This window comes from Thermobia domestica, chromosome 5, assembly GCF_964235325.1.
Source record: "Thermobia domestica chromosome 5, izTheDome1.hap1.1, whole genome shotgun sequence".
Lineage (NCBI taxonomy): Eukaryota > Metazoa > Arthropoda > Insecta > Zygentoma > Lepismatidae > Thermobia > Thermobia domestica.
This window is the reverse complement of record NC_137458.1, coordinates 270,382,934-270,408,099: the sequence shown is the minus strand read 5'-3', so window position 1 is coordinate 270,408,099 and position 25,166 is coordinate 270,382,934. Positions and strand designations below refer to the sequence as shown.

General features: G+C 35.8%; 1 protein-coding gene across 1 annotated transcript; it reads left to right on the top strand.

Annotated features, from left to right (window-relative positions):
- Positions 1 to 10,559: 10,559 nt before the first annotated feature.
- Positions 10,560 to 20,747, top strand: LOC145686621 (uncharacterized). Its single transcript, XM_081760083.1, has 3 exons — positions 10,560 to 10,715; positions 17,787 to 19,417; positions 20,336 to 20,747. The coding sequence occupies exons 1-3, from the start codon at positions 10,707 to 10,709 to the stop codon at positions 20,535 to 20,537; spliced, it is 1,842 nt and encodes a 613-aa protein (XP_081616209.1). The 5' UTR covers positions 10,560 to 10,706; the 3' UTR covers positions 20,538 to 20,747.
- Positions 20,748 to 25,166: the final 4,419 nt, after the last annotated feature.

Here is a 25,166-nt window from a genome sequence, read left to right as displayed (position 1 = left end):
TAGTGATGGAAATTAATATACAATAATTTAACAAATAAATAAAAGTTTGCAGAAGACAGTAAAGAGGATCACGCGATAGTTACTTCTGTCTGATACTTGACGTAGATAGAAACCGTTAAAGTCACCACTATTCGTTAAAATATTCCTTGATTTTCAGCAGTTTTTATTACCTTTTCCCTTCCATTTTATATATATCTTTTCTTTTTTCATCCCGGATTTTGTATCCCTTTTACTTTGGCGCCCGAGGCCGTCGCCCCCTCATGGCATAGCACTGCTTTCCGTGTGTAAAACAAAATGGACTGAGAGCTCCCTGGTGGCTGCATGGTCAGTATACGCACCCTCGACACGGGAGACATTAGTTCGAATCCCTGCGTGAGATTATGTGGTTTTGAGCCCATAATAGACTACATGTCTGCAACTCATATATGTTTGATTCCAACTCAATCAAAATAAATAAATAAATAAATAAACATCGAAATATAGTCTACATCAACGTAGAAGAATGGAAGTATGATCTCAAACAATTTAAAGTAATTACCTGCATAAAGTAATGAACTCTTAGTGTTCTATTTATTATCATTTAAAATAAACTTTTCATTAAGAGACTGCAATTCGGTATAAATGTTGGAAACTGATGAAAATTTATGAGAAAATGAGGTTCTAAAATATTCTTTTTTTTAAAAAAAGAAAAAAATATTAATATTAGTAAGTTGTTAATAATACATAATATATAGTCTGTAATCTAACTCCGGGTTTTCTGCTTTCACGAAGTAACAAAGTCGTTTTAGTTTACGAAAATCACCGACACTAATGATTATTACTACACTGTCTTTCTTTACAGGCAGGATGTGGACAACTAGCTACTTTCAGTTCTATGATGTGTGGTCAACATATCTCTCTTTGAAACTGTAAATTCTGGCCTTCTATATCATAGTCCGATACTTAACTCAGGTAAGTCTCAAATACACTTATAATCGAGGTCAGCACCAAAGGTTTCATGCTTCTTGAAAGAAATCAAAGTAAGAAGCACATACCCAACAAATATTAGGATGTTAATCCTTTAATAGGGAAGCATTGATAGCATTTCATTTAAAATATTTAGTTTGCATTTATGGTTGAATCATGTCTTACTGATCATAACTTCGTAATTTTTAAAGTATTTTTGTACTTTGGCCATTAAATACAGGGTGTTTATTTCAAAGCAACATTGCCATAAAATAGGTCTTATGTGTCGCTACTGAGCAGCATTGCCCTATTGTGGTAAAATATCATAAACATACTCTCGGTAACTAGCAACATTTTCGTTGAAATATTTTCCTACAGAACAAGAAACCACAAATAAAAAGAATTAAAAAAAGAACGTAGGAGATAAAGCTTCTACAATACTAAATTTAACTGTTCCCTGTTGACGAAGATTAGAAGTATCTAAAGAAGCGACCAGTAAATCATGCACATGAATATTGTATGAAAGCAATAATACTAATTAAATGATCACTGAAGTACTAATTCGTGCGGATAACGCAACAGAATGCGATGTTGCTTGAGACCAACAGTGCTAAATAAAGGGTTAAAAATTCGGCTAGGGCTATATGAAAAACTTATAATGTAAAACTTATCACATCAAATTAGTCTATAAGAAAGAGCGCAATGAGTTTGTTTTAAGCTTTCGCTTTCTGAATTTTGTGAAGAATAGGTTCTAATGGGAACCAAATTTAATATCGGTCAATTGTAAAGATAAATTCGCTACTAATTTAGTCTCGTCAAAACACGAAGAAATGATGATTTATGATTGTTCAACAATATCCATCGTAAAAAGTTAATTATATTGAAATGATGGTAATTCATTCATTTATAGTTTTCAAGGAATTTGAAGTAGCAAATACTTATTTTATATGCGGTAGTTTACACTGTCCGTGTGTCCATCTCACGAAGTACTATTTAATATTGCTTGAGACCTAAAATCTCAAGGACTTCAAAGTCTAAAGAACTACATGATATATCACAATGAATTTTGGCCAAGATATAGATTGTCAAAAATTAGAAATCGAGGTTGTTGATTAGTGGCATCCATCCACCGGGAGTGATGGAAATCAACCATTTCTGGTTATAAGATTAATCACTCTATAGCAAAAATAGAAGCGTCTTTTTGCAATTCATTAAGTGTCCCCAAAATACATTTTATCTTCAGTCTTACTCTGAGGAAAAAAAATGTAGGTGGCGTACTTAAAAAGGTAGGTTACATGCGTAATTCCTATAGTTTTTGGATTTAACGTACAGCAGACGTACAAATGAAAACGCATGTTTCGTAATACTTTCCGTATAATTGTTCCATATATGCATACTTTCCGTATGAAACAATATAGGTAGTCAGGATCTCACATTCAAATGGACGTATACCACATATAGCTGAAGAATGTGACATAAGTATATGCATGTGATAAGCAACGACATCTTATATTTTCAGTATAATTTTAAATATCGGGCAATGTATGATTTGAAAATATGCAATAAACAGTTTGAAGAAGAAGAATAAAATACGAAAATATGAAAAGGAAACGAGAATCAAATTTAGAAGATTTTTGATGAGTTTTTTCTTTACGTTGTCATAACAACGTTTTGTAAATAATCTTTATAATTCAGGAATCATAAAAAAGTACGCATAATCATGAGACGTGTATTTAATTTAATAAGTGTGTGCCACAATAAAAGCCAGGAAATCTAAATGCAACACAAACTGTAATTTTAGTAACATAATATAGATGTAATTAGACTGAGGACCTGTGTATAACGAATTACGTTATAGATATACGGAAAACTGTTAGATGTCAGACATCCTGCAACGTCATGATATAACATCTAAGGGCAGTGCTTATGTAGTATACGGATAACGTATGCTCCGTACTGATTTCTGTAGTGAGCAAGAGGATTCCGTATATTTGTACAATATAGGTCTACCACTGTCCGGAGAACGGATTTTTTTCTCAGTGCAGCTCTACTAAAACCAGAAGTGCTAGAAATCAACCAACATCCTGTTCAAAACGGAAGTAGGAAAAATTTACTACTTCCGGCTTTAACATTAATCACCATAGAATAAGAACTGTAAAAAGTAGCGAGAAGTTGTTTTCTGCAATCAACTGTTACAAGAATATCTACCATCTCCATTCTAATCTCTCTACTAAAACCGGAAGTGAAGTGGCAGATGTTTTGACATCTAGACGGCGGCAGGGAAACTTCAATTGTTCAGTCGTAAAAAAAAAAAAAAAAAAAAAAAAAATACAAATTGAATTTTTATTTTATGTATCTACACTGTACGAAACCAAACTTCTTCATATGGTGGCAATGTTATTTCGTAATAGAAAAGACCATAGTTTGCTTACGAGTTGGAGAATTATATTTTTTGAAACGACATCTCAGAAGAATTCAACGGGGTTTATAAAAGATTACACCTTCTCTACTACCAGCAATTTGACGTGAATCAGGAAGTTTTCTTTTATAACTATCATCATGAGATGGCAGATTGATATAGTGTGGTGTGTGTGGAGACTCCATTTGAAGATATATATAGATTGATCAAAGTAAATGAACAATCTAAGTTATTTTAAATTGCACTTTTACATCCTTATTTCGTTTGTTTCTTATCTTTATTTACTTTCATTAGATTGAAGAAAGTACTTAATTGCCCCTATTTCTACAAAGGATCTTTTAAATATTTATTTTGTTAGCTCTAGAACTAGAATGATGTTAAAGTGTTATACCTTGTGTAAGAAGCGGTACGCTATAAGAAACTATCAGCAAATATAATAAACACCGTTAGATTGTCAGATGGTTACTGACTTACGAAAATGATTTCGTCGCTGCGCCTCGAAGAACCGCTATGTGAGAGTTTTGTCGAAAAATGAGTTATGACGTGCAAATAAACCAGAAAGCTGTCAGGCAGCGTCCGTTATAATGTCATAAGTTAATATTCAATTGTTTAGCCACAACAATGAAAAATTATAGATCGAAATGAAAGGTTTTTGGTTCTCATCACGTACGCATTGATTAATGTATACAAATCCTCTATGTGCTTATAAAGGCGCAAAAAGTGCTACGTAAACACAAAAATAGTAATATATCTATATATTGTTGAAGCAAGCTACAACGAAGTCCAGTGTATTAAATAAACAAAACAAATTTTATTATTTTTTCAAGTGTTTCCGTGTATTTGGCAAAATTTTAAGAGTTCGGAATGTTTTTTGCTTCTCCTGAAAAGTTGTGGTTTTAACACATAACGGGTCTTCGAGGCGCAGCGACGATTTATAAATGAGAATGAAATGAAAGCTTTCAGTTTAAAGTCCTGCTTTATGCCCGTTAGGCTAAGAGAGACGATGATTAATGTAAATGAATGATAATGGAAAAAATGTTGGAATGAGAATGTGGAAGGAAACGAAAGTACGCCGAGAAAACCCATTGCTACGATGTTGTCCACCACGAACTTACTTCTCCGGGGATCGAACCATGGACCTCACGTACCAGAAGTATGAGCTCTACCACTGTGCCATCGTGTCCCGCTCCGAAGTTGATTTACGTATAGTACATCTACGACTTGCATTCAGCAGGGAAGCTACATCTTCTTACAGGAAAAAAGCATAGCAAAAAATGATTACATGATCGAAAAAGTGATATACCATTTAAAGTCGGTTTGTAGGGATGAACAGAGTGCTGTAGGGATCATAGTATAGATTCCTCGCGGGAACAGGAATGTTTTTCTCTTCTATTACGGCTCAACGGTTCACACATCTTCTGTAAAATGAATATTTGGAGCACAGATGGAACTTGTCATGAATTTCAAGTCCAGTGACTCGGAAAATCCGGAAGCTGTAAAACTCGTGACTTACCACACCCTATGGCCCAGACAGATCCGTGACTCGGATAGCCTGATAACCTGGAGTAACCTCCTCGTCCGGTGATCTGGAACAACCCATGACTCGGAGTGACCCGTGTGTCATGTCATGCGAATATTATGATACGCATAAAGAGTATGTATGTATGAGAGTGGTAGTGCATTTCTACAGAAAAGCTTCCCTCTCTGTCTTTTCACACAGTAAAAGTTTTCTTCAGGTCAGCCATACTGAGTAAGATTTTCCTGGGTTTTCCTCATTCCTACCAGGCAAATGCCGAAATGATGCCTAACACATAGGCCCCTATGCCGCTTCTTTCCTTCCCTTGCCTCGGATAATATGATCGCCGAGTGACGTCATCCTTCATACATGACGTGCTAACATGGTTATAAATGCCAAAAGCCCAGAAATCTAATTTTTAATCCTAATTTCCATTCTCTCTAAATCTATAAGGTTCTTTCACTCTTGTTATATGTATTTATTTGTGTGTGTCTTGAGAGATAACTAGAAGGCCTGTCAGAGTATAAACACGAGAGAAGCACATTAAAGTAGAGCCACATGTTTTCTTTATGACTGATCGTTAAAATGTAATGGAAAAAGCCTGTAAAATTTGTCGTATATATAAGAAGTACTACTGGGCCGAAACACTACTTTGTATAGTCTGAGTTCAATATCACTGCATTATTTTGAGTATGGGACAACTCATAAAATATGAAATTGTATTTGAAATAGTCAAAATATGATATTATTGGAAATCAAACACGCCAATATTCAAACTCGAGTAATGGACACTTCTAACCTATATATATATATATATATATATATATATATATATATATATATATATATATAATAAAGAGTTTGTTTGTCTGTCTGTCTGTCTGTCTGTCTGTGTGCGGCCTGGGGACCAGACGAGTGGATCGAAAGTTAGCATTTGGATCACGGGTACCTTGGTCCAGGCTCCAGACCAAGACGAAGCTTTTTTTTTCAAATTTCGAACCACGGGGTCTCAGTGGGGGACGTTTACCAGAACATGTATAAGTAGTAGAAAATGAGCGATATTACTGAAGAATTCATAGTTCTCACGGTCGTTGAGATCAATGGTGAAACTCCGATCGCATTAACGTCCAAATTCACCCCACTTGGTTGCGGGCCGGAAGTCACCGGAGGGGGGATTCCGAGGCATGTAAAAATAAGACCTATATTAGTGTCAAATCCATAGTTTTCGCGGTCGCTGAGATGAATGGTGATACTCCCATAGGCGTTGACTTCCAAATACAGCCCCCATACCAAAAATGAGTATTTTAGCTAGTTCATTATGAAAGTGAGAAGTAATGTCGCAGAGCTGATATCTCTAAGCTAATTGTGGGTTATCGAGCCTATCAGAGTTGCTGGGTCTGTCCTGGCCGTCGAGTCACACCGGGTCTGAGATCGAGACCTGGATGACAAATAAAGTTTGTGAGTGAAATTACCTGATGATTGTTATATTATTGGTCTGGACAAAACTAGACACTCGGAAGCGTAGTTTCTGACTAAAACTCTATTTTTACTATTGTCTAAAAATGTAGACTGTAGAGTCTTACGACCACCCAGTCATTGGACCTTATATACCCTATCCCGAATGTTTTTTTTCTATATATACGCTGATTGATTGGTTCGTATTTATGTTCTTTATAAACAGAGAGATTATATAGGATGACGCCTATAGTAAAGTGGAATCTGAACTACTGTAATGCGTTCGATCCTTTTCCGCCAGGATGAAACCCGGAATTTCGTTCAGCAGAAACATGCACTCTATACACTTGACCAAAGAAGAAAGTTTTCTGTATGCTGATGAAGACGAAAAAATATTTTATTAATTTAATAATAAGTAGTAATGTCACGTGTACACTGTATTAGGGAGTTTGGTTTTATTGAAATTAACTTAGTGAATTAGAATTTGACGTTTAAATACAGCTAGGTTGCATACTATAAAGGAGCCATTTTAATAAGCAAATAAATAAATAAATATATTGAATCGATTTTTGATTCTCCATATCTTGTGATACCTAGTTGAGAAAAAGACTCATAAAATGCTTCGTGTGGATTATTGTATTCTCTAGGGAAGAAACATAGACATTACGGCTACGCAAAAATGATGAAAAATTATTGGAAGCTTTCGAAATGTGAGTATAAAGAAGAATGCAGAGAGTTAGCTGGGTCGAGCGAAAAACGAATGAGAGAGTGTTGGAAATGGTAGGGGAGAAAAGAACAATTTTAGATATTATTAAGAAGAGGAAGAGAAACTGGTTGGGACATTGGTTAAGAAGGAACTGTTTCATGAGGGATGTGCTAGAGGGTATGGTGGCAGGAAAGAGAGGGAGGGATCAAAGAGGCTACAATTGATGGACTATATCAAGACGAAAAGGTAGCGGAAGCCTGTGGAACACGGAAGCTTCTCAATTACCGCAAGTGACCCTCCAATAATGGCAGAATACATATGATGATGATGATTATGATGGTGATGATGATGATATCTTGAGATCAACTGTGGACTGATCACCTCTATGCATCAAGAAACTCGATTCTTTACACCCTCTACATCCTTACCAAAATTAGTGGCCATCCCTTAAGTACGTAGTTTTTGAGATTTTGTGTGTCCCGGACGGACGGACAGAGCAAATATGTAAAGGAGTTACTCAATCCAAACTCCTTAAAATGTGATTGTTCGGTGTCAGTTAGAAACCGATATAGTAAATGGGACGCTTTTTCCAGGCGATTTAAAACAAAGCTGAACGAAGGTAATGTATAGAATACGCTGTACACCAGAAGGCGTAAAGTGGATGAATGAGCGCAAATGGTAAGATAAAACGTAGTTGGGAAAATGGGACGGGAATAGAGCAAGGTAATAATGTTTTCAGGTGAGTTACATATGTGCTGGATATGGTTACAAAGCTGATTAATGAGTTTTATTTAGACATTCCTTTTTAAAGCGTAATAAGTTAGACGTCTTTATGTTGTATTCTATTACTGCGAGTTTATTTGGTTATTTTTTTATTTACTAGCTGAAATACTAAATCTTCCCACGGTAAAAATAGGTTCGTGGAAAATACTTGAAAGGTGTATTTGTACCTAAGGCTACCATATTTTCTGAGCGTAAAAGTAGGACATTTTTTTTTTTTAAACTTTCAGTTTTATTTTATGACTGAACAGTATGCAACCTGGAACACATTAGAGTAATGTGGGTTGTCTGGCTTGAGGGGCTTCCGAAATACTCTATACTTTTTGAAGCTACAGAATATGTTACTCTCCTAATCCCCTTGAGTTGAAAATCAATGAAAAACGGCATCGTACGTAATTAAATCTGATCAAGATTATCTCTGCACAAAATTTAGTGATGACTCTAGGCGACTCCTTTCTATGTGAGACACACATACCTTCTTCTATATATATTACTGAAGATTTTTGAGTTAATGTCCTACGATAATGCCCTTTAGGCTTGATGACATGATAAGAAAAACATGAATGAAATCTTTAAGTTTAACGTCTCACGTTTATGCCGGCGAGGCTAAAGGGGACGGTGATGATGAGAAATGAAGAAGGAAACGGAAGAATCTGGAGAAAACCCAAGCACACGGTGTTTGTTCATCACAAAGGTCACATGGCGCTAGCTGGGATCGAACCAAGGACCCTATGTACCAGAGGTGAACGCTCTACTACTGATCCACAGCGGTCCCTAACATGATGAGAAGTAAACAATGGTAAGAGATGATTAGTAAAATACAAAAATACGAACACATAAACACATATCCTGAAGCCGGGTTTGACAAAGCCTCGACAGGCAGGATTTGCGGTCACCAACCCTGTACCTTACCATGTACACTCATGTCCAAAATGATTGTCCCATATCTATAACTGTCTTCTTATAAAAATATAACTTGATCATGATTTTGCAGAGTACTTTTAATACTGATACTATGTGTATAATCGGGAAATGTATATTTGTGGCAAATTTCATAGGAAAAGAATTGTAAATACGAAAATTAGAATAAGTAAACCAAAATGTTGCTATATGGACAAGAAAGTTCTATTTTCGTTTTATTGTTCTTATTTACTGCTCTTTTGACATGAAATTTACCAGATACATGTCTTTGCCGATTATAAACATTCTAACACTATAAGAAATACCGGGCAAATTTGTTATCAAATTATATTTCTACAACAACATATTTATAGACATGCGACAATAATTTTGGACATGGGTGTACCTCTTGACAGTGCTTGCTGACAATTTCTGTTGTCGTAGATATTCTTTATATATATTTGTTGAATTAACCCAAATCAGCCCAATAAAGGGCTGTCTCATTTAAAAATGCTGAAATAAAAACAATGAGATATTGTGTGTTCGTTAAAATTTAGCGTCTCTTTTCAGCACTCAGGGTTTACGAAATCTTTTAGTTTAATGTATCATGGTTATGCTCTTTACGCTAAGGGACGCGATGATTACGGCAAATAAATAATGATGGAAGCATTAGTGGAATGAGAATGTGGGAGGGAACGAGAATACCCCAAGAAAATTAACAGACATAATGTTGTCTACCATTAACTTACTTCGGCAGGACTCGAACCAGGGGCTCCACGTACCAGAGCTAAGTACTCTACCAGTGATCTATCGTGCCACTTCGTAGGTCTATGCTTTATGGTGGAACGAATTCAAATTTCAAAACTTTTCTACCACGAATCGAACCTGAGACCACATGCATCAATAATTAGATTTTATTGTATTTATCGGTCATGGGCCAATCTTACTTTCAACATTCTAAGAACAGACGCTTATCCATTATTAATCATTTACTAAAGCGCTAAAATAATATAATAGTTTTTGTGCAATGAACCTCCTTAAGCAGAATCTACAGCTATTCCAGAAACATCTTTAGTACAGTGATTCATGAAGAATTGGTGTGTATCTAAATTTAGAATTGGAATAACATTCCATAATTGCATATATAAGCAAATATTACATCAACAACGAGAAAGCAATGACAATCCAGAGTTTAATGTCATGTTTACATAATAAGTGACATAGTACAAATTCCTGGCCGGGATAATATATTACGACATCGCAGTAACAGTTCTCCAGGGATGTAATTAGTCAATACTAGAAAATAGATTATTAATATTACGATCAGATATACATTCCAATATACTACAAGTACATAGATATTTCTGACTATGTGGCTTTCCTGATGTTATTTTAAAATGTCATCATTTTTCATGTGCAAGAAAATCAGAAATTATTAGAGAAAACTGTTGATCTTTTGTCATTTTCAAGGTTAGAGATTTAAAGAAAGAAACAGAAAGTCACTAATCGAAAGAACGAATCTCATCTGTTACTATCTCATTCTGTTACAATGTCTTGGTTTTACCAAATGAAAACATTTAGGACTAACGTAAACAGCTACGTATGTGTCCTTCGCAGAAATAGGAAGAAACATTTTGGCTAATGATGAAAACAATTCTAGAATTCTCTACACAATACTTTTAGACTGGAGGACATAATATCCATGTGTACGTAGTTGGGACTTTCAGATAAACAAATTATTGAACTATTTTGTCAGCTATTTCATATCACAAAACATATCAATAATATTTCATTAAAAGACGAAATACGTAAATATCTGTAGGAAAAAGACAGGAACGAAAATTTTCTTTGAGTTTTCGCAATTCATTGAACTCGAAAACCTGCTTCTGTTATTGTCTCATCTTTACTAAAAATGTATAAAAGTCAAATTTGTCAGTGCTTAGGCACAGTTTAGTTGAGACTCAAGTTAAAGAATATCTTCCAACATGAAGTCGGTAAGTATTCCAACGTTTATTATTAATCACTTTGTATTACTTCACAACCATAGGATAATATTGTAAGACGGAAATAGGAGTCTTTCCCAGCCTAATTGCAAGAGAGCATATTATATTAGACACGTTTGACTAAGATTATATTATCAACTTAAAAAATATTGTGTTAATAATTCAGGCTCTCTGTTTATCACTAGACTTAAAATTGCTGGCACTGTGTGAGTCGTTAGGTGTGGGATGAAACCAATCATCCGGTTCGAGTCCCACACTGTTGACAATGCACGATTTTTATTACTGTCCTGGATATTCTGGTGTTCGTGTATCTGTTGTTTGACGATCTCAAATAACGCTTCAAGTTAAGAAGTAACTCACCTTTAATATATCAAGTGTTAAAATGAAATATAAAAGCTAAAGGAAGATCCTGGGTTCGATTCCCAATAGGAGAACATAACTTGCACGGCTCTATTTATATCCTTAACTTGCCCCGCTGCGGATAAAGAGCGTAAATATAAACCAATCAAATGAGTCAATAATAGGAGCCAAATATATTTTCCGAGGGTTTTAATTAAATAATTAGCTAAGATACAAGTATTGCAGTCAGTAGAGTTTTATTGCACTTTAAGTTCATCAAAATGCATTAAAATAATGCATTTATATGTGTAAAGTCATTAAGAAATGGTCAGATAATTCAAAATAATCCACTTAAAATAATGAGGTGGGGTTAGAGAAAGGGCACTCTTTTTCCACCCATCAGTCTAAACGAACTTCTTCCATATGTTATTCTATAATTTCTTTGATCTATAATTTCTTGTTCTATAATATTTACTATAAAAATTTTGATAGCAAAGATCAGGTGAGCAGTTTGCAGGAAGTAGTGCATAAAACTGATCCCTGAACTCAAATAAAACTTTAAAAATCATTTATTTTAACATACGGTTTATATGTATGTGTCTTTTTTCGAAACATCGTTTGAATTATTTAAAAGAAAATGATTTAAGAAGCTAGATTATGTCTTAATTTCGTCTTTGGAGTGGGTACAATTTTTTTAAAAATTAAAATACAGTAGAAGTTGGTGTCTTGTAACTGTAACAAGAAGCTGTAATTTCTTTATATTCTCGATGTTGAAAATATGTTGTTATATCGTGTTAAGATTTTTAAATTAACATTTTAAATTATTAGTGCTAAAAAAAAAAAAAGAGAGAGAGAGAGAGAGAGAGAGAGAGAGTATTTCAACAAGATAACTTTTCAAAATGTGTCTACACATTCTAAAAGCAAAATAATTCTTTTTTGCCCAGTGACGATTTTTATTTGTGGAAATTATTAGTTTGTTCAAGCAATAGTTGCAGGTGAAGAGAGGTTAATCATGAGTTTTGTGTATGACTTCAATTATTATTAACTTTGTGAAATTACTTCTCTTCCCTCTTGTGTTGTAAATGAATGAAATAGAAGAAATCAGAAAATTGTAACAGCTGACCAAATCAATAATTTCATGGTATTGTTACTCACTGGGCCGGCTCTACCGTATGTGCAATACGCGCAGAAATAAATATGTCTTATTGGAACATAACTTCATGATAATAATGGTTACATTTACCGATCTAACCCTGTCTATTTGCATATTATAGTTCTATTATGAATATATTGTATTATTACTGTTACTGCTTGTAATGTAGGAAGAAGCGAGCGTAGTTTCTCGAAACTAGAACTTATTTAGTTCCATAAGAGGGTGAAACTCGAAAGAACGGACTTGAAATGATTTCAATTTAACGCAAAAATCGTACAAATAAATTGGTGTCGGCGATAACTTTATGGCATAAATACTGTGAAAAATTTGAGGTTAATGTCCAGCGATTAATGCACCAAGGCTAAGGGAGACGGGCGATGCCGAGATAGATGATAATAGTAAAATGACGAAAGTGAGAGGAAACGTATAGAATCCAAAGAGAATCTATACACACGTATTTGTCCACCACAAAGATCATTTGGCCCAAGCTAGGATCGAACCAGAGATCCTATGCGCCCAAGGTGAGCGCGTCTACCATTAAGCCACAGATGCCCCCGATTATATTTTAACGTGACAATACATTTGTAATTCAAAGTTAATTCATTGATAAACAGGGTAATTTTATACATTCTCATTGATATTACAACCCTTCTTATTAATATATTATTATTATTATTATTATTATTATTATTATTATTATTATTATTATTATTATTATTATTATTATTATTATTATTATTATTATTATTATTCAGTGAATACTTTATTCTCATTACGGTACTAAAATTATGATGGAGTAAAGTATTTAAAATCATAGCTTCTAAGATACGTTATTTCTGGAGAAGGAAGGGTTATTACAGGGGGCAGTGAATTGCCTAGGGTCAGCCCTCGTTTTCACTTCAAGTCAAATATGGTTTTAATTATTTCATTTTGGTGATCATGTTACCATCATGAAACACCACCAAAGTATCCATTAAATTCCACCAATGCACATCAAATCATTAATTTGTATTTATATCCGTTATCAGCAACGGTAGAATATATGAGTTGCTTGGGGAAACATAATGTATGTCACATTTTTTAACTTTCACATAAACTGGAAAAAAAAAGGTTCTACATTCTCATGCAATTCAATGCAATGACACGTACCAGACAAACTTCATTTGCCATCTGCAGTTACATTTAAGAAATTAAATTACCTACATACTGTTCTGGAGTTCAATCCTAAGCTATTTCACCTAATAACTCAATTTCACCTTAAGTGGCGCTTATCTGTATGTTCAGCCGAGCTACCAACATAGTGCAAGAACTAAAGCTTATAATGAGATATGAATACTGTAATGTATTTCATGCAGTGTCGTAACCTGTGTGGGGGAAGGGAGCAACTTACCCCACTTAAGTTCCCCGCTGTTGGAGGGCAGGGGGAAGCATTTGAAGATCAATTTTTCATACAATATGATGTGGTACGAAGATGAATGTATAAATGAAGGATGAAATAGGTTAACAACATTCCTAGCACAAAAACAATAAAACAAATTGCTTATATGGAACAAAAAAATGATCTGAAACCATTTCACTAAACTGTTTACTATTGGGGCTCTCACAAATAAAATTCTTAACGTTTTAAGTTATGTCAAATATTGTCTCCTAAATTTAACTAGGGAAGCATAGAATGGACTCACCATTTCCAAAACAAGTGAAAATTACTCTACACACACACACACACACACACACACACACACACACAATACCCACTTAGTTCAGTGGCGGGGTTTGTATGAACTTCAAGCTGATAAAACGTTTGAATCAGTTTACCATTTAAAATCAATACTTATAGTAAAATTATTAGCTATATAGCATTAAACCTGTATATTTGTGCACCCGAAAAACAAGAAGTAATTGTAAAATACTTCCTCTTATATTTTCTGAAAAATAAAATAGAATTAGATTATTTTTATAAGAGAAAGAATACAGACGAAGAGTAAGATCAAATTTTCATACTACATCAATCATTTCCGTCTTAAACAAGTATGGTTTTATTCAGGGATAAAAGTGGATCTGAAAAGGTAGGGGGACGGTAGGTGGCGGCATGACGTCACGCTGTCCACCTGCCTATCTTTGCCAATTGTACTTCTGTAGGAACTGTAGGGACGCCGTACATATTTTTTGGAGGTGGGGGATGGCATCTCCCCGCGTTCCCCCTCACTTTTACTCTTGGTTTTATTGAGAAAGTGTAAAAATATATGTTGAGTTAGGAAGTTTTAGGGGATTGGGGATCTAGACCCGATGATCCCGCATGGATGCGCCACTACCATTTTCACATGACAAAATATGATTTTTTTCAAAGTAATTCTTCGAACTCAAATCCAATTAAAAGGTATATTGTTAGTGACATAGTTATTAATCTCGGACTTAAAAAATATATTTTTTATTACTTCGGACGCTTTATGTTATCTGTTTTCTTACCTTATACAGGATGTTTCAAAACAACAACGACAACGTTCGGGATGTGATTCCTGAAACCAAAATAAGACAAAAAGTGTAGACCAACCTGGGTGCACAAATGCTTTCTTTCGGAGTCATAGGTTGCCGAAAACATGTAAAAATGACCTTTAAATATCTATAGCTCTAATATTATGGGACCTACCGTAGTTGGGTCAAGACTTCACTTAAGAACTAATACGTGCGCTATCCAAAAATGCATGATTCACAGTCTTGCGGTACTTAAGCAACAATTTTTATAGAGATAGTTTGCGAGTACTTCAAATTATATGCCCTTAGCTAAACTTCGTCTATAAAAATTGCTTCGTGAGTACTTTAGAACTCTGAAACATGTATTTTCGGATAGTGCACATATTAGCTCCTAAGTGAAGTTTTTACCCAACTAAGGTCGGTTCCATAGTTTTTGAGCTATGGACCATTAAATTTCATTTTTTTTTATGTTTCGGCAGCCTATAACTCCAAAAGAAAACATTTGTGCACCCAGGTTGGTCTATACTTTTTGTCTTATATTGGTGTCAGGAATCACCTGCCAAACGTTGTCGGTGTTGTTTTGAAACACCCTGTATTTTGGAAATGTACATGCAGTTTTTCTTTTAAATTTTTTGGGGAGCCCTGCAACGGAGTGGAGCCCTAAGCTATAGCTTTTTTAGGTTATGCGTAAATCCAGCACTAGGTATATCTATTTCTTTTGGTAGAGCCATGTCTCGTCTCTAAACGTGTTACGTAAGTTTTGTTTCGTCTAATCTCGTGAGTAATCCTATCCCCCCATTCCATATACTTAATTTTGTAAAAAGAAGAAGAAGGAGTTATATTACAAACAAAAAATATTTAACAATGAATGTTTGACCACCGAAACTGAAAGGCGAAGATGATTACATACATAGATACTAGAAACAACAAGACAAAGGTGAAATTTAACAAACATTCACAATTTCAGAAGAGATTTTCTTCAATACCACGGTAGATTGTTTTATTTGCATTTAAAAGATATATTTCTTTGTTTGCTAGTTTCATCAATTTTTGGAAATTTCATTTATTTGGGACAGAAATGCTTGAAATGTTACGTACTGGGTTTCTAAATCCTTCTTGAAAAATGTTCGTAAATACACTTTTAAAAAAGGAAAGAATGACTAAAAATGCGGAAAAAAACTTAAGATCAAAGTGACCAAACGAAAATTGTATTTTTTCATTAAATATTGTTCTACTATAAACGGCAATGTATTCATACCTCAACGATAACATTGTATGTTTCATTGGCAATCTGTGCCTATTCTCAGAAAGGGATCAGAGGCGAATTATGTGAACATTATAATGTATAAAAGAGAAAGAAAGATATATAGAGATTTTTCGAGATTATTATTTATGTAATCAGTAACAAAAATAAGTGTTGATGTTTCTATAGCAACGACATAAATAATTGTACTAATACGTAGACATATTGACGAGTAAAGAAGTGTGTATGAAGGTATACATATTTTATTGTATGTGTAGAAAAGTCGATTATGTACACTTCGCTTGATCAAATATTAAAAGCCAGATAAGAAAGTGTAAAACACGTTGAGAATTATTATTTTGAAGATTAAGTAAACGAACCAGTGACCTCTTACAGTACCTTCATTATGATATAAACTATTTTGAATTCTGAAATTAGCTATCTCTACAAGGGAATTTTCAAAGCTACGTACATTGTCATAGGCGTATCATTCATATTGAGTTTACTCGAAAGAAAGAGTGACGATCCATGGTCTATGACATTATACATATATATAATAGGGAAAGTCACTATGTTGGTGACTTTGTACCTCTTGAACTACCTGTCAGATCTCACCAAATTTTCAACATAGATGAGGTTTGGGCCTAGTACGTTTTTATCATTTCACTTGATAATGCAACTTAGGAGCGGGGGAGGAAGGGTGATATATAAAAATCAGTCTATATAGAAATGGAAATGACTACATCTGTGACTCCATAACTCTTGAGCCACCCAACCGATCTCGATCAAATTTTCATCATAGATAAGACATAGGTCTGGGATTGTCTTTCATTTCAATTAGATGATACAATTTGGGAGACGGGGCAGATATATAAAAAAAAACGATTGAAAGTGACAGATATTTGTGCCGAATCCATAATTTTCGGGGTCGCTGAGATGAACAGTGACACTTCTGATCCCGTTTAAACCCAAATTTAGCCCCAGAACTTGAGGAGAGAAGATATAAAAAAATGATCGAAAATGACCTATATCAGAGAGTGCTTCAGTAATATTTAAAAAACGACTGACTAATGGAACATATTTTTCTTATTTTAAGCTAGCAAAGCGGGCAATTAATGCTAGTATATAATATGTAAATTTGTAAACTTAATCTAGTGTACTGATATGTGATACGCCTTGAGAAGTAAATTACAGGTCGCCCATATTATTAGAAAACCACTGTATTAGATTTGTCATAAATTTTAAACTGTATGCTTGTCGTAAATAGCAAATAAAGTTCATAAACAGAATTTAAACCTTTTTTTTTTTTAATATGACGAGTTGAGTTGCTTTCTGGGTGTCTGGTTGTGTTCTGACTTTGACGAAATAAATCAGTTTATCATTTGTTCAATACTTTGAAAATGTCTTTATTGTATAATTCTTATACATTCCTAATATTTTATTTTGCAGCCAATGGTTTTATTACTTCGTTTCGTTACTTCGAAATTCCGAAAATTTGGCAATAAATCAGCACGGGATAACAATACGTGTTTTTGTACTTTTTTGAAAATACCCTTTCTCTTCCGTAGTTAGAAGTTACAGATTTTCCCTGTAAGATTACGCATACTTATCGCACAAGAATTAGATAAGTTGATTGATCGATCCTTTTCCAACTTTTCAAAGTCATATAAGATGAGATTATATTTTGATACGAACTAGGGATGGGCAAAACAGATAATTTTATGAGGAATTTTGAATATCGAATTATAAAGTGCATTATCTTGAAGCATTGTACATTGTTATTGCAGAACATTTCCTTAGGAAAATTAAATTTGGAAAGCGTTTTCATTCATATCTTTGTTTCCTTTATTTCCAGATCACAGTATTGACTTTATGTTTGGCAGCCGTATTGGCTGATGTTCCTCTATTAAGAGCACCACCGTTACCTGGCCTAACTGAAATAGTATTAACAGATGAACCATACCCACCTCCTCACCCTACCTATCCGCCACCTGCACCACCTAAGCCAGCACCTATATATGGCCCTCCGTCTACAACTCCAGCACCCACTTATGGACCACCGCCAGCTCCACCTCCTCCTCCACCACCACCACCACCTCCCCCACCACCGCCACCACCACCACCACCTGCCCCAGTACCAACATATCCTCCTGCACCCCCTCCTCCACCTCCAACTTATGGACCTCCACCGCCACCACCACCACCGCCTCCACCTCCTCCACCACCACCACTTCCACCTGCTCCAGTGCCAACTTATCCTCCTGCACCTCCTCCTCCACCTCCAACTTATGGACCTCCACCACCACCACCGCCGCCTCCACCTCCTCCACCACCACCACCTCCACCTGCTCCAGTGCCAACTTATCCTCCTGCACCTCCTCCTCCACCTCCAACTTATGGACCTCCACCACCACCGCCGCCGCCTCCACCTCCTCCACCACCACCACCTCCACCTGCTCCAGTGCCAACTTATCCTCCTGCACCTCCTCCTCCACCTCCAACTTACGGACCTCCACCACCACCACCGCCGCCTCCACCTCCTCCACCACCACCACCTCCACCTGCTCCAGTGCCAACTTATCCTCCTGCACCTCCTCCTCCACCTCCAACTTACGGACCTCCTCCACCACCACCGCCGCCTCCACCTCCTCCACCACCACCACCTCCACCTGCTCCAGTGCCAACTTATCCTCCTGCACCTCCACCTCCAACTTACGGACCTCCACCACCACCTCCACCGCCGCCGCCTCCTCCACCTCCGCCACCACCACCACCACCTGCTCCAGTACCAACTTATCCTCCTGTACTTCCTGCTCCGCCACCAACTTACGGACCTCCACCACCACCTCCACCGCCGCCGCCTCCTCCACCTCCGCCACCACCACCACCACCTGCTCCAGTACCAACTTATCCTCCTGTACTTCCTGCTCCGCCACCAACTTACGGACCTCCTCCACCACCACCTCCTCCTCCACCTCCGCCGCCGCCACCACCACCACCACCTGCTCCAGTACCAACTTATCCTCCTGTACTTCCTGCTCCGCCACCAACTTACGGACATCCTCCACCACCACCTCCTCCTCCACCTCCGCCGCCGCCACCACCACCACCACCTGCTCCAGTACCAACTTATCCTCCTGCACTTCCTGCTCCGCCACCAACTTACGGACCTCCTCCTCCACCACCTCCTCCTCCACCTCCACCACCACCACCACCGCCACCTGCTCCAGTACCAACATATCCTCCTGCTCTTCCTGCTCCACCAGCAACATATGGACCACCACCGCCTCCTCCTCCACCTCCGCCACCACCACCACCACCACCTGCGCCAGCACCAACTTATCCTCCTGCAAGACCTCCTACTACACCAGCTCCAGTTTATGGTCCACCAGGAGGCATCAAAGCAATTTTACCAGGAACACTTACCGAAGAGGTCCTTCCAGGTTTCACTTTAATCCAAGATGATGCTGGACAATTTTCTCTTAGGTACGTATTTCATGGCCTTTCTAGTAAGTTGTGTTTCCTACAACTAATATGAATATATTTTTAAAAAAGGTAACTAAATATAGTTCAAACATATCTCAGATATTTTTTCTATGAGGTGAATTTAGCATTGTAATAAACAAAAGTGTCAGTTAGAAGTAATATAAAAATTTGTTCGATATTTCAATCGTATTAACTAATACAACCATTTTGACTTCAGAAACCTGGAAATTTACTATATGAACAAATGTTCTCATGACATCTTATCATATATAAAAGTCAATTCAGCAGCGATTAATATTATAAATTCCATGCAAATCAATATTTACATCATCTACTCATGTTCTTGTTTGTGTAAGCAATAAACTTTTGTCCGAAGATTTTCCAACTGCTTATTAAATCACTTTTCATAGTATCCCACATTGCTATTACTACGAATAAAGTATTTCATATAGTGTGCATAAATACTACTGAAATATTTTAATAGCTCATCGTCCTAAACTTACTGAGCGAGACTTTATACGGAAGTTGGATTTGTATTCCAATATAAGAATATATTTTCTCTCCATTACACAAAATGGTGTTTGTTGTAAAGAAAAACATTAAAGGAACGAATTATATTTTTTCATTGGATGATACTGTAGCTCATAGTTCGAGTCCTCATCTGTGCTTCAAAACATGCATATGTCGATCCAAGAATGTTCACTTATTTTCTTACATTCAATCTTCAAGATTGAAAAATTCCGTTATGCCATACTTCCCGCAATGAAGAAATGTAACTATTCGTATTAGTAAATGTTACATTTACACGTCACCAATTCTTTTATAAGCATTCACCTTTCTTGGATCATATTGCTGATGCATGTATACAGAAATAATATGCCTCAATATGAACTTATATTTTGATTCCCTTTTTTCCAGCCTGTCCTCACCGACAGGTATAACGGAGACCAGGAGAGGAGTATTGAAGCAAAAGTCAGATGGTGATTACGTTCTTGTCCAGAAGGGAGAGTACAGCTTTATTAGCCCAGAAGGTACCAGGGAGACAATTTCCTTTGAAGCTGACGAAAACGGATACAGACCTGCGGGTAATGCATTACCAACACTACCAGCAGAAGAATAACATGTTTTAGAGCAACTTGCTTTATGATGACTGGATATGTGTAAACGAATCGAGGATGAATGCTTTGAATATATGTTATTAATTTTCCTGAATAAATGTTGCATTTTTACGTTATGGTACAGTTCCAAAAAAAACTAGACCAAGTCTTGGAATGTACATATGATTTTTGATTGTTTGCTTTTGAATAAAGATGAAGAATGTTAACTTCTACGAATGTTATTTATATTTATTATATATATACCTTTGCTGATATAGGAAGTTTACCTAGAACTTTCTTTATTTTTAAGAACTTATGAAAAATGTAATAAAGATATGAATTTTCCTATACAATTTGTGTTATTGAGTGTTCATATCCTTGCAGATTTTATTGCGTTACTTATTATGAAACTAAGGTGATCAAAAAAAGAATGTATTGACATGAATCAACAGGAAAATTGAAACACTGATCTCTTCACTCAGAAAAAAAAAATGCTTGAATTTATTACTTCCTGATCTGTGTCGAGCAAAAAAAGAAATTTTAAACATTTTTTTCTGTTATAATTAAACTTGATTAATAATGTTTTGAGTTTTGAATACTTTATGTCAAATCATATTGACAAAACACAGAAAAGAGTATAAAGCAACATTTTTTGGCGAAGAAGGAAGTAGTATTTGCACTTCCAAAAGAGTATAATAATATAAAAAGATTGCATCTGCTCATCCTAAGGAAACGTTTTTGACTTTAATTAGCCTTGGTAACCCAAACGCCTTTCAGTCAATTTCTGTTACTCGTCATGTTCTTAATTTTGCGTTCTTTATTATTAAGGTGGATCACCACCCAGAAGTCAATACTTATTTTAGCTCATTCCCTTAACTACTGTGCAATGAAACATTACATATCATAAATAGCGTACTATAAGATATAGTTATGTTTCAGCTACAACACAAGACACTGATTCATTTGGTTATGTATTCTGATATCGAAAAAGGTAACGAATAAAAGAAAATATTTGAATCGTTTCACAATGAGCACACAAGATGGCACTTAGTGTTAGATCTTACTAGAAGTGCTCAGTTTTATGAAATGTTTATTTCCACGTATAAAATATTTTAAAGTAACGATCTCATTACGAAATAGATATATTGTTTGACCGTTTCTCCTATTATGTTTCACATTTTATTTAAATGTTAATTTTAATTTAAGGAAATAGATTTTGGGAAGAAACTTGCTCAAAACGCCATATTGCGTTGTTGCCAAATTTGTACGTTTACTGTGGTAGTCACAAGAAGAAAATTCCTGGATTCTAACGTTGGAGTTCGAAATGAAAAAAATGAAATCTTTGAGTTTACGTCCCACGGTTATGCCGGTTAGGCTAAAGGAGACGGTGATGATGAGAGATGAGTGAAATGGTGGAATGAAGAAAGAGGGAGGAAACGGGAGAACCCCGAGAAAACCCACGAGCACAATGTTTGTCCACCACAAAGTTCACTTGGCGGGGGCTGGGATTGAACCCGGGACTCCAAGCACCAGAGGTGAACGCTCTACCACTGAGCCACTGCGCCCCCAGTTGGAGTTCGAGAAGCAGAACTTAGCTGTGAATTGCGTTAAGGGTTGAAAACTAATTTCTCCAGTAAGTATCCAAGCAGAATTCCATCACTACTTCCTTCATTATCTGACACCAGTAAACATTCAACATTATCTGGCAACACTGCACTATTCAAGCAGCGTTTAGCACCGAGAACACCTAGTGATCCACCTTATTATTATTATTATTATTATTATTATTATTATTAATAATAATAATAATAATAATAATAATAATAATAATAATAATAATAATAATAATAAAATGAGGAACGTAGTGGTTAGAGCGTTAGTCTCACGTCTGCGTGGTCCCGGTTCCGATTCCTAGCCGGTGCTTCCCAATTTTCGGTACCCACCTAGCGTCGTGAGGTCAACTGGAGAGTCACGTGAATAAATGACGTAACGGCCACTAGGTTTAGAAACCTCGTGATACGCTTGTTAGAAACACGGCGACTAAGCGCGCTGATCAATGTGTTCGTCGTTACGCTGTACGTAGTTGAGCCGGTCACTAACAGATAGCGTTAGAGTGGTTCAGACCTACAAAGAGCGGTTACGCCAAGTAGGTTTTTTTTTTTTTTTCGTTGTTTATAGAATCAATTTAGGAATTATAGTATATCCTTGGACTTACACAGGAATTCAATTAACCTTGCAGATGGTTGAGATATTTACTGTTGATGAGACTGCAAAATTTAGATGTTTTTGTCACTGTAGCATCATTAATACGAACCACTTAATAATAAATACGTAAGTTTTCCTTAATATGTAGATTCAAAGTTTGTATGCTAACGTATGCTATTTGAAAAATAGAACTTTATGTTGATTTGGCGATATTATAAATTACAGGTGCTATTGGAGGATATTTCTAACAATTTCTTCTTGGTAATATTGCATTGGACAAAATTTGAAGGGTAAGGGAAAAAAAGAAGGAATGTCACAAAACTGCATTTTCGAGAAAATGGCGTTTTAATATTGAAAACAATGTAAAAAGAATAGGATTATTAAATCTTTCGCAACTTCTACATGGACATTTCTACATCTAGGCATGCATGGCATATACAGTCAAATAGTACCAAGAGTCGCCAATAGATAGGACAAAGCATCCGAAAAAGCACATACATGGACATTATTTGTTTTTTTTTCCTTACCCTTCATTTCGGCATTTATGTAGCTTAGAATGTACGAGTGTTTCAAGATAAGTGGCCTCCCTTGTAAATGCAAAATATTAGATACGGTAATTCATGACTTTTATAGTTTTCAAAAACTTATTCAAGAAGTACTGAAAACATATATATGTACGACGCTACGATAAGATAAACATCCAAATTTTGGAGAACTATAGAATAATAACAGTGCGTGAGAAAAACGAGGCAATTCACATCCTAAATATCGTAGTGTCGAATAATATGATCAGGATATGACACATTTCAAACAAATGGAAATTAAGTTGAAAGTGAATGGAGATAGACTCTTTTTCAAATTGTTAATTTAGACAAATTGTTTAGATAAATGTTAAATCCAATCATGTATACTACCACTGATGGCCAAAATGGTGACCCGCGAATACATATGAAAAATGTATGATTTGTTCTTTTTTTAATGTCTTAACTCCATGCGTAACAGAAAGTGTGTAGTTGCCATCATGACATACGATCTATCTGAATATATTTTTTTTTTCTTATTAACTGTGAACATATTTTCTTGACCTCTTGGTTACAAAACCCCAGTCGTGGCTTTAGAGTTTTACCTAGGTACAACAGGGAACTTACATAGACAACGGCTGCTTAAACTGTCTTTGCGCCCCCTACCCTATCCACACAGCGAAAAATTAAAATTGCCAATGAATAATCATATATTCCGCAGTATATGCTATATATATATATATATATATATATATATATATATATATATATATATATATATATATATATATATATATATATATATATAGGGTGTTTCAGAACAACACCGACAACATTTGGAAAGTGATTCCTGATACCAAAATAAGACAAAAAGTATAGACCAACCTGGGAGAAAATGCTTCCTTTCGGAGTTATAGGCAGCCGAAAGTATGAAAAAAATGAACTTTAAGAGCTCATAGCTCCAAAACTATGGAACGCACCTTACTCGGGTCAAGACTTCACTTAGGAACTAGTATGTGCCCTATCCAAATATCCAAGTTTCAGAATCCTGCAATACTTTCGCAACAATTTTTATAGAGATAGCTGGTGAGTACTTCAAATTATATCCCCGTAAAAAAAAAAAAAAAAAAAAAAAAAAAACTCCCTTTACAAAAATTGTTGCAAGAGTACCTTAGGATTCTGAAACTTATATTTTTGGATAGCGCACATATTAGTTCCTTAGTGAAATCTTGCCCTGACTACGGTAGGTTCCATAGATTCGGAGCTATAGAGCTTTGAAATTCATTTTTTCTTGTATTCGGCAGCCAAGTTGTGCACCCAAGTTGGTCTATACTTTTTGTCTTATCTTGGTGTCAGGAGTCACCTCCCAAACGTTGTCAGTGTTGTTTGGAAACACCCTGTATATGTAACATATAGAATTATGTAAATTAACTTTACATACCTTACTTAACAGAAAGCAGTGGCGGATCCAAGGGGCGATCAGGGCCATTGCACCCCCCCCAAGAAGAGGAAAGTTTTTTTTTTTTTATTTTGTATATAAATTAAACCCATCCCAGAGTTCAGAGCTCTTAAAAGTAGATCTAAGTAGCAGTATTACAACCCAACGCCCCTTTCCCGGAAGTCCGTCCTGGATCAGCCCCTGGCAGAAAGAATCCGAGCTATCAAAGAATTGAAAAAAAAGTAATGTTGTCAACACAATTCAACCTATTTCTTCTGTTTGACTTTCTCAATCGATTATGTAAGTGAAATGAAATTTCAAACTTTACGCCCGACAGTACTGCTCTTTATGCTAAAGAATAGCGATGAATTGATGAAAATGAACTATGAATGAATTCGTGGAAAGAAAATGTGGAAGAAAACGAGAAAACCCAACGACACGATGTTATCCGCCATAAACTCGCACCAGAGATGATCGCTCTACCACTA

Coding starts and splice junctions, on each gene's coding strand:
- LOC145686621 (XM_081760083.1), top strand. Junction 19,418..20,335: donor GCTGGACAATTTTCTCTTAG/GTACGTATTTCA, acceptor CCTTTTTTCCAG/CCTGTCCTCACCGACAGGTA.